This window comes from Pararge aegeria, chromosome 4, assembly GCF_905163445.1.
Source record: "Pararge aegeria chromosome 4, ilParAegt1.1, whole genome shotgun sequence".
Taxonomy (NCBI): domain Eukaryota; kingdom Metazoa; phylum Arthropoda; class Insecta; order Lepidoptera; family Nymphalidae; genus Pararge; species Pararge aegeria.
In genome coordinates this window covers 533,768-543,382 of record NC_053183.1, presented here as the reverse complement: position 1 = coordinate 543,382, position 9,615 = coordinate 533,768, and the positions used below count along the sequence as shown (strand labels likewise).

At 41.7% G+C, this 9,615-nt stretch overlaps 1 protein-coding gene across 1 annotated transcript; it reads right to left on the bottom strand.

Annotated features, from left to right (window-relative positions):
* Positions 1 to 372: 372 nt before the first annotated feature.
* LOC120623267 (proline-rich protein 36-like) lies at positions 373 to 7,823 on the bottom strand. Its single transcript, XM_039889188.1, has 3 exons — positions 7,466 to 7,823; positions 5,536 to 5,603; positions 373 to 2,837 (listed from the first exon to the last, which is right to left on the bottom strand). Exons 2-3 carry the CDS (start codon positions 5,573 to 5,575, stop codon positions 1,231 to 1,233), a joined length of 1,647 nt encoding a protein of 548 aa, XP_039745122.1. The 5' UTR covers positions 5,576 to 5,603; positions 7,466 to 7,823; the 3' UTR covers positions 373 to 1,230.
* Between the last annotated feature and the right edge of the window lie 1,792 nt (positions 7,824 to 9,615).

Sequence of the window (9,615 nt, the reverse complement as noted above, 5' to 3'; positions counted from 1 at the left end):
TTTAAGAGGCAACGTAAACAAAAAAAGTAAACTATTTGAACTGTTAATGTGGCCAGCCCACTGCCATCTATAAATCCGTCATATTTGGAGTCCACCTTAATTTTAGGATTTGGGATCAGTCAGCTGCTTAGATCAAGATTTTTTTGTTTTTATCAATTTTTAGCCCCTGATACGATAAAATGGTAAAAGTAATTAACTTCACATACGACTTATCATACCACTTAAACTAACCTATCTTGAAATAAATTGAGTTAATTGAAGTTATTTTTAATGATTCTTACGGAGATCTTCAAAGAATATTTGGATGATGATAAGTTAAAGTAACTTTGAAGGAACATCTAAGAGACTTTAAAGAGTCTTTAGCCACCGTAGGTAGCTGTTAAGTGTCAAAAGCGCCAATAGCGCCGCTGGGAGCTCCAGGATTCAACGGGATCATTGCACCGAAGAAGAGAACACAGTGACGGGCAATAATAAGTTCCGTCGTTTACGCGTCGAGCGACCCGTGAAATGGAAGCGGTTCGAGCGTAGGCTATTGTTTTCGGATACAACACAATCTGGAGCGATTAAACGCGGTCCGGCGTGAACTGAACTTAGTGGGACGCTACTGGCCATCAAAACCTTTTCGTTTTATTTGTCTAATTTTAAAGTATTCTCATAGGTCACGTTCGGCTGCATGTTTTATAAGAATGGTAGTAAATAAAAACGGCACCACTTAGCATAAATTACGTTAATGAAGGATGATATAATAAGATGATATTGTTGATAATTTGCAAATATTGGTCATAAGTGAAGACAGTTAAAAGAATTTCGATAGCTTCAACGAAATAAAGGCCAGATTGGCATCATGGTGGTCAAAAAAAACTGTAATTGAAGATTAAACTTTTGAAATATTATTTAGAAAGTATAAAATATGAAACGTTAAAACTGAATTAAAATTGTTCTAATGAGTCTTTCTAATTTATATTGCACTTTGTCAATTTATTCATCTTTACAGTTTCTCTAGCGCTGTGACTAATTAAATGTTTACAGGTAATTTTTCGTTCGAGCACGATTAGCACCAGAACTAAGTACATTGCGAGGACCACGAAATCGTAGGCAAAGATACTCTTGTTGATCCAATTAGTTTTTTGGTATGGTACTAGGTTTAACCCTTAGCTTAACCCGCGTTAATTCGCGTCGTTTTTTATGCAGAGTTCCACTTAATGTAACGTTTAAGTTTCAATCGGTAGTCTACGAGCGATTGGTACAAATCGGTTCAGTCTGCATTTGTGTTCCCGCACTTATAATAAAACTTAGGGCACTGACCTTGAACCTGTTCCGGCGGCTGGCGCGCAGGACGATGCCGTCGTTCTCGATGTAGTCGGGCACCTCCTTGCGCCCGGAGAAGTTGAACACCACGGACGTGGCGCCCGGCGCCGCGCCCCGCGCCGCGCCCCGCGCCGCGCGCGCGCCGCCCCGCGCCCACGCCGGCGCCGGGCTCGCGTCGCCGTTCTCGGCTTTGTCTCTCGCGGCCCCCGGACTCCTTCTGTCCTCGGCTCCCGTCCACGCCCTTTCGATTCCAGCGGCACCGATCTTCGAGAACGCTCCCTTCGGTTTCGTTTCGACGGGTTTCGGTGGGGTCGCGTGACCGTTGATCGTGGGCTTCGCGGCTATCTTCGGCGACTCTAGCGCCGCCGGCGGTGGGCGCGGGGGAGCTTCGGGCTCCGGAGTCGTCTCGCGAGTCGTCGGCGGCGTCGATGACATATCATTCCGTGTGACGATCGGAGATCTCTCTTCCGGAGGCGCTCGAGGTATCGGCTCGATCGCAGCCGAGGGTGGGTCTTTCTTTGGCGAAGTTTCGACGTCGATCGGCGGCGGGGACGCGATGCGCTGGACCTCCTCGAACTTGTCGTCCGCGACGTCGACGTCGTCGGGGCCCGGCGTCGGCGGCGGCGACTGCGCCGGGCGGTCCCTCTGCGCGGGCATGGGGCGGATGACGCCGACGCGGCGCGGCGAGGCGCAGGCGCGCGCGCGGCCCAGCAGCACCGGGTTGGTGGCGCCGAGCGGCGGCAGGTGCGAGCCCGCGCGCGGCGCCGCGAACGAGTAGCGCACGCTGGAGCCTGCGCGCGCGATGCCCTCTAGCGCGGCGCGCGAAACGCGCTTTGCCTCGCAGGGCGCCGCCTCGGGCTCGTCGATGGCGGACAGGTCGGCCGGGCTGGGCGAGCGCGCGCGCGGCTCGGGCGTGGAGCTGCGCGGCGCGGCGTCCAGGCCCCGCAGCACGGCGGCCACGCGCGCGGCGGGCGCCGCGCGCCGCGGCGGCGCGCTCTCGAACTTGCGCAGCGTGGAGCGCACCACGTCGGGCGGCGGGCGTTCGGCGTCGCGCAGCAGCGGCGCGGCGCGGCGCGGAGGGCGCGCGGCGCGCGGCAGCGGCGGCGGCGGCGGCGCGGGCGGCTCGTCGCGCTCCAGGCGGCTGAGCGCGTCCACGGAGCGCGCGCGCTTTACGCAGTCGCGGCGCGCGGGCGGCGCGGCGCAGGCCAGCGGCGCGGCCAGCGAGGCGGGGCGGGGCGCGCGGGCGCGCGGGGCGGGCGGCGGCCGCTCGTCCAGCATGTGCTCGAGCGAGGCGGCGCGGCGCAGCACGGAGGGGCGGCGGCGCGGCGCCTCGCGCAGCGCCAGGCTGAGGTAGCGCGATTGCAGGCGCTTGACGATGCCGGGCCCGTAGCGCAGCTCCTCGTCGTCGTCGGGCGGCGGGGGCGGGGGCGCGGGCGGCGGCGCGGGCGGCGCGGCGACGGGCCGCGAGCGCGCCGCCCGGCGCTGCAGCAACTCGCGCTTCCATTGCGGCAGCACGCCGTTCGACATGCCTGCGCCAAACACGCACGTTTGTTATCTTCCTCGGCATGAATGGTCCAACTGTGCATCCCAACAGCGTTGCTCGCGTCGAAAGTGTGTCAAGCAGGATAGTGAACCTAAAAATCCCCGAACGGTATTCCCTGACCTGTATAACCATACAGGTACCTACACGCGGCCACAACAGCGCACTCCGAGGAAGAAGACGCAATGTTGAAGGATATTTCAAAAACCATACATGCCAAGCCTCCCAGACAGCCATGTCGTGATTGGGAATTACAACGCAAGACTAGGCAAGCGAAGCAGTGCAAAGCTGAAAGTGTGATAATTTGGAGAAGGAGGGCTTTTCACTTAATCGTGTCAACCAACCGACATATATTCAATGTTTAACAATTTAACACGGCGAAAACCGGAAGTGATCACAGCATGGTAAGAGGCATATTGAATATAATCGTGGAGCTGGAAAGGTGGTCAGACTTGTGAAGTCTATATTCCGTCCGACTCGTACTTTTATGCAAAACCCCGAGAGCTTTGGAAGTGTCGAGTTGAAGAAGATTGCCTAGAAGATCGCGATTCTGTGGATCACTCTAATAACGGGATTGTGGAAACGATCCGTGCGGTTGGGTTCAAGTGCATTAAGACACATTGTACAAGAAGTACCAAAAAGATCTCAACTCATACACTGAAACACATGGAGAAGAGACGAGAGAAGAGATTACAGTCTGTAGCAAACACGTCAACTAATCTCATTTCGTCAAAACCTGAGATCTTGAGTGAATTTAAGAAATTCTAAAAAAAGTTATACCTTACATCGCCTGTTAAAGATTTGGCAAAGGATCCTAGAGGCAAATTGACCCTGCCATTATTATGGCTCTCAAACGATTTAAGAGCTAGGCATCCGGTGATGACGCTGATTATGCAAGCAAGCTGAAATTAAGTGTGTGAATAATGATTGATGATGGATATATAACAAAACTCCTTTGACCCATATCAACAACAGCATTCTGTACACTTATCAACATCCTATGCATATTTACATCTTTAATTATAAAAATAACAAAATTGTTTTACAGCCACAATGCACAAGTCAATGACTTCCATATCTATCAAATAAGACCATGCACCTGACACCAATTACACTAAATGAGTTATTAAACAGGAAGTAATCTGAGAGTGCATTGAAAATAATTGAATAGACTCAAAAAGTTCAAGGTCAATATTAAAGCACGATCCAATGCTTTCACTAATTTACTCCATACCTATGAATTTTTAGGGTTACATGTGTTTTAAATTTAACCAATTTAATATATCTTGCTGTAGTGTTATATGTTTTCTTTTGTTAAGAACCCTGTACTCCTGAGAGTTTTCCATAATATTATCAAAGGTGAGTGAAGTCTTCTGATTAGCTCTTGGCTCTTGGTGTGGTGGACAATAGATGAAACACTTCTTATTCTGAGAGGAGACCTGTATATCCCGCAGTGGACCAGTGATAGGTTGATAATGGTGATAAAGTTTAATTTGCCACTGCAAAACTAAAAGAATTCACTAAATTCCAGTATCTGTTAACTATTGTGAGTTCTGCATAATCATAATCTTTTATAACAAATTAACAATGATATAGGTACAAAGCAAAGACAAATAAACTAGTTTTTACTTGACAGTAAGTAACCAAGTTTATTACTAAGACTTATTTTTAGGCCTTGTAATTTAGAAAGTATAGAAAGTGCTCGGAAATGCAATTATAAACTAATAAACTAATGCATTGTGATATACTACTGGTCAACACTTTGAACCCCTTTTTTAGGGAACCAAGTAGAAACACATTTTACGCATGTATCTGTAAAAGTTACAAGTGTTTTGAATTTAAGCAATTCAATATCGCCCGTGAAAGAAAACATGAAGAGGTAACTTGCTTGCCTGAGAGCTCTCTATAATGTTCTCAAGTTCATGAGAAGTCTTCAAATCCACACTTGGCCAGAGTGGTGAACTATATAGCCTATAGACCCTTCTCATTTTAAGAGGAGACCCATGACATGATAATGATGATTCTGAGGAGTCAATTGAATAAGTTAGCTAAATCTTGTTTTTAGTTTTAACAGGCTGCTGTTGCATGCTGTAATCTACATTCCAAGCTGAACTGTTGCAATCTTCTATACCTGACCAAGCAGGTGGCCCACCTCATGGTAAGTGGAAATCAATTGATCTGAAATGAAGAGCAACAATTCGCAGGGTAAGGAACCCATCCTGGAAAATGCTGCCCAGAGTCCATCCATCTGAGGCATTGGTGTTAAGCCTCATGTGTCTGTAATAACACCAGCAACCTCACAATTTTAATAGTAACACAGAATTGCAACAACATGTAAAATAAAGACTTATAAATATTTACAACAAAACACAAATGCAAAAGCTGAATCCATGCAGAAAAGAAAGTCTTCAAACTAATAGCCATTTTTAATAGAAAAAAAGTGTGATTTTATCATTAGTTCATATCTTCAATTTATTGAATTGGCATTTTGTTCATCCTGACAGAGCCAAATACTTTAGAATGAAGTCACAGTATTAAATTAAACTGCAACCCAAAGTTGTTAAAACCATTACACAGGCTTCTGGATATTGTTAAAATGATTAATAGTCAGAACAAGAAAGACAGCACGAGAAGTTGAAGATTTAAGAAGTTAGTTTGGTTAACAGTTTATTGATACATAGACTTACCAAAGTCCTGCGAGGACTCGAGGATGGTTTCGACCATCATCTTGAGGCGGCCGTCCCCACGCTAGCAACTGATTTGGGATGGCAAACAATAATGTGTTAAGCAACATATAATATCAATCAACATGACAGCTATTGCAAAAAAATAATGTTAAGCAGTTTCAATTGCAGCCTAATAAGGATATCCTTATTTACATAAAAAAAATATATAATAGCATTAAAAAGTTGTGAAACATGTGTGACATTGCCAACCTTGAAATTTTGTTGCTTTTAGCATTTTATCTAAGGCTCTGAGTACTGAAAGCTTCATGAAAGGAGTGAGTGACACTGCCCTGGTGTGGGTTGGCAGGTTAAAACATTATTTATCTGATATCTTAATCAAATGGATACCTTTTACATGCTCTTTTATAATATTCAAATAGTTCATAAAATGATGAGTAGGATGATGATAATATCACTACAAAACTAAAGTTATGACTGTCTGAGAAGAAGCCTTCCAACTCAGCTTCATTTTCATTAGCATTTGCAACAGTACTATAAACTAATTACAGGAATATTATTACCAAGCTTTGTTTAATTTAAACAATGATACTAGAAAAACCTACTGCTTTGTCTGCATGTATTAATAATAATAATAATAAGAGTGAAGAAGTTAAAACATAATTAAATTCTAGCTCTATAACATATCAAATGTATATTTTTTTGGGATATATAAAAGCATATGTCAATCTTGCAAGCCAGTGAGTTTCTCTGGTGCAGACTAAATAAAGGACATTTCTATAACAGTAGTAAGGCTATGGATAGCATAACTTAAAATTAATAAGCTTACGTTTGATTAAAATGTTAAATTTATTGACATCCTCCGTCAAGAATGTATTCAAGTTTCATTTTCAGTTTAAAGATTAATACAGGTTTATAACATGTGAAAAAAAAGATTGTAGAAAGATTTATTTGTCTGGGAAAGTTAATACTGTGTCATTAACATTTTTTTCCTAAACTTTTTTAAAACAATTTATATCATTTTATTTTCATTGCTGGTAATTTCTAAAAATAAAACAGCCAATTTATTAATACTTACGAAATATATTTATACTAAGTAAATAGGAAAACATAACACAGATCAGATTGTCTGCATATGTTTCAGATCCCAAATGGAGCACAATATACATAACAATGCACATTGTGGGATAGGACTTATTAATATGTCTATCATTCAGTGACTAGTATTGTGATCTACCAGAAGACTGATCAGGTAACAAACCATACATTTGCATACCATTATACCAAAAGTATTTCTGTGACACAAAGTTAAAAATTGACTACTTTATCTGTTTGTGCCACTGTAACATACAAAATAATAGTTTAATTTGAAAAAGATTTACAACATGTATGTATCTGGCCAGTTGCTCAGGAATAAGCTGGAATCATATTTTTGCAATACAATTGGTTCAGATGAACTAATAGGCTGATTTTGAAGAACATTTTTGCATTACATAGGTGTCACTTCACAGAAGTTTCATATGGTGTTTGTTAACTTTTAAGTTTACTTTGTACTACCAGAGTGTAAGTAAGTATATAAAGTTTTTAAAACATGAACCCTGATTTTTATATGAACTTACAGACGAGTGCGCACGACTGCGACGTGCGCATACAATCCGTATGGCTCCGATTAGCCTTCTCATGCATCACAACACAACACTTTTTTTTTAAAAAGTGATAGCCATCTTTCATATTATACCTACATCTTTTTTGTCTCACGGCGATGCTGGAGCACATAACTGTTTCCTTGACAGTTGGTTTTTTATATTGTGTACAGAACCTAGTCCGCAGTCGCCACGGACCTGGCAAATAACAACAACAGCGCTGCCCACACACCGGCGCATTCCAAGCCGCCATGCTTCACATAACTCCACCATTCCTTCGCATTACTTACCTATGCAATGTCCATCGGCTTCTGACAACAGGTTGCAAAAGCCAGGCTCGGTCATAGAAACTCCATTTATTTTATGTTTAAACCTCAATCAACTACAGTTCGTCAGTAAACTTCACAAGAAAACAGCATCCACATTCGTTTTTCAGAAATCACCCCGGGCACGAATTCTACGAACGGTCGGTCACATTCATCGATTCGATTTCCTAAATTCACTTTTTGGAATGTCACTATAGAAACGATTCACGAGAAACTATTTTCGATTACTTATAAGTTTTACCATTAAAATAACGAGAAAATAATATGTTATTCTAATTTTTAAAATCACTAATACACAAAGCACAAACACACGACCGCCATTCCAAGCGCATATTTTGACACTGACAGTAGAAACTGACAATTGACATTTTACGAATGACGGCATCGTAGACAGAGAACGGACGGCATCAACGGCATGGACAGATTTTTTTATTCTATGCTGTGACAGTTTAGACAGCGACATAAAGTGTGATTTAAGCTTGTATACACAATACGATCTGTTATTAATTCGATAATTAATAACTATTGAAAAAAAATATATTGAATTTAATTTGATACGAGTAGTACTTATTATATATGTAATTCCTTATAAGACGTTTTAATTCAAACAGCTTTATCATAACTTTTTAAACCGTCGGAATTATTCACTCGAGAATAATCACTGACGTTATAAGATCAGTGGGAACTATGGAGGGTAGAGGTAAGGAGAGTCATCTGTGTATATGAAAAAGTGTCGTCAAAATGTATTAAATTAGGATGGCGCCACATTTGCATCAGGGTAACTCTTAAAAGAAGCGCCAAATATAAATATTGTTAGAGTAGGCTTGAAAAATAAACAAGGAAGTATGGAGATACAAGGAAGTAAGGTTATATTTACCACAATATTTTGTACAACGTAAGTTGTTGAAATTCTCAATAATTAACTACTTTAGTCGATAATGACATTAAATTTTTTAACTCGGCATACTTCAATTCATCTACGATTGCTACATTCATACCATACCCTGTGCATCCACCAGCGCCATTGTGGAAGATTTTTGAACTGTTATTTAGCGCATACACTGGACACTTTTTCAACTTTTCTCCCATATAAGATGACTCTGCTTACCTCTACCCTCCATAGTGGGAACAATAGATTAATATAAGGTGAGATCAAGAAAAAAGTAGTGCTCCAATGATCGCTGACCTCTATGATTAGATAATAACTGAGCTGGCTCTATTTAAACAAATGACAGCTGTAATCTTGCCCGCATTTTAATCGTATTATTTGACACATGAAGAATCTTCTCTGAAACCGTGTTTTTGGTCTTCTTCTTCTTCTTTTGATTTATGGCTTTTCGTAGTGCCTAAACAGTGTTTTTAGTAATTCTTATCAGTGTTTTGGCACTCTTCAACAGATAGATTTTTATCTACTTGAGTCGTTTGTAAATAATTTTGTAAAAGACGTGTATCTGTTTGGATAGATATTTTTGTTTCTTTTAAATAAAGCTCTGAATCTGATCTGAGTAAGTACAAAATATCAAAAATAATATTATTCATGGAAACATTTCTAAAAAGAATACAACGTACTTATATAACCCGTCGAAAGAGTTTAACTTATTATAAAATTATACACATCGATAACAATGCCATCAAAATAACTAAACAACTACCTAGGTAACTGTTATACCTAATAGTTTTATGATTTTCGCCAACTGCTCATCCTCTGAGCCGATTAAGACCAAGCGTCAAGTTATAATAAACTTACTCACTTACTATACATAAGTTTCTATTTTTTGTCGTTCTTGTGATTTGATTAAAGTATGTGGATTTTTGAAACGTGGCGGAATACATTAATATTTAAAAGAATGTTAATAAAGTAACAAACAACGTTGTGATTAAATAATTTTTTAGTCGCACTTGGGAAGAGCATGAGAAGGGAAAAATTAATTGAATAATGCCGCGCAAAAAATTATAAAAATACTAGCCGTTGCCCGCGACTTCGTCTGCGTTTGATTTGCTTTTTGATGTGGCGTTCAATTTAGATGTAGTTCTAAAAAAAATTAAAGTATTCAGTATCGCTAAGACTTAAATAAGGTGTTTGCTGCCGTTCGCTGAGGAGTTCTATCCCCTAT

What these genes read in the sequence shown, in the direction of transcription:
- LOC120623267 (XM_039889188.1), bottom strand. Translation starts at nt 5,575, where the DNA reads ATGATGGTCGAAACCATCCTCGAGTCCTCGCAGGACTTTG. An exon ending in CGAGTCCTCGCAGGACTTTG is followed by an intron (nt 2,838 to 5,535) that starts GTAAGTCTATGT and finishes TGTTTGGCGCAG; the next exon opens with GCATGTCGAACGGCGTGCTG.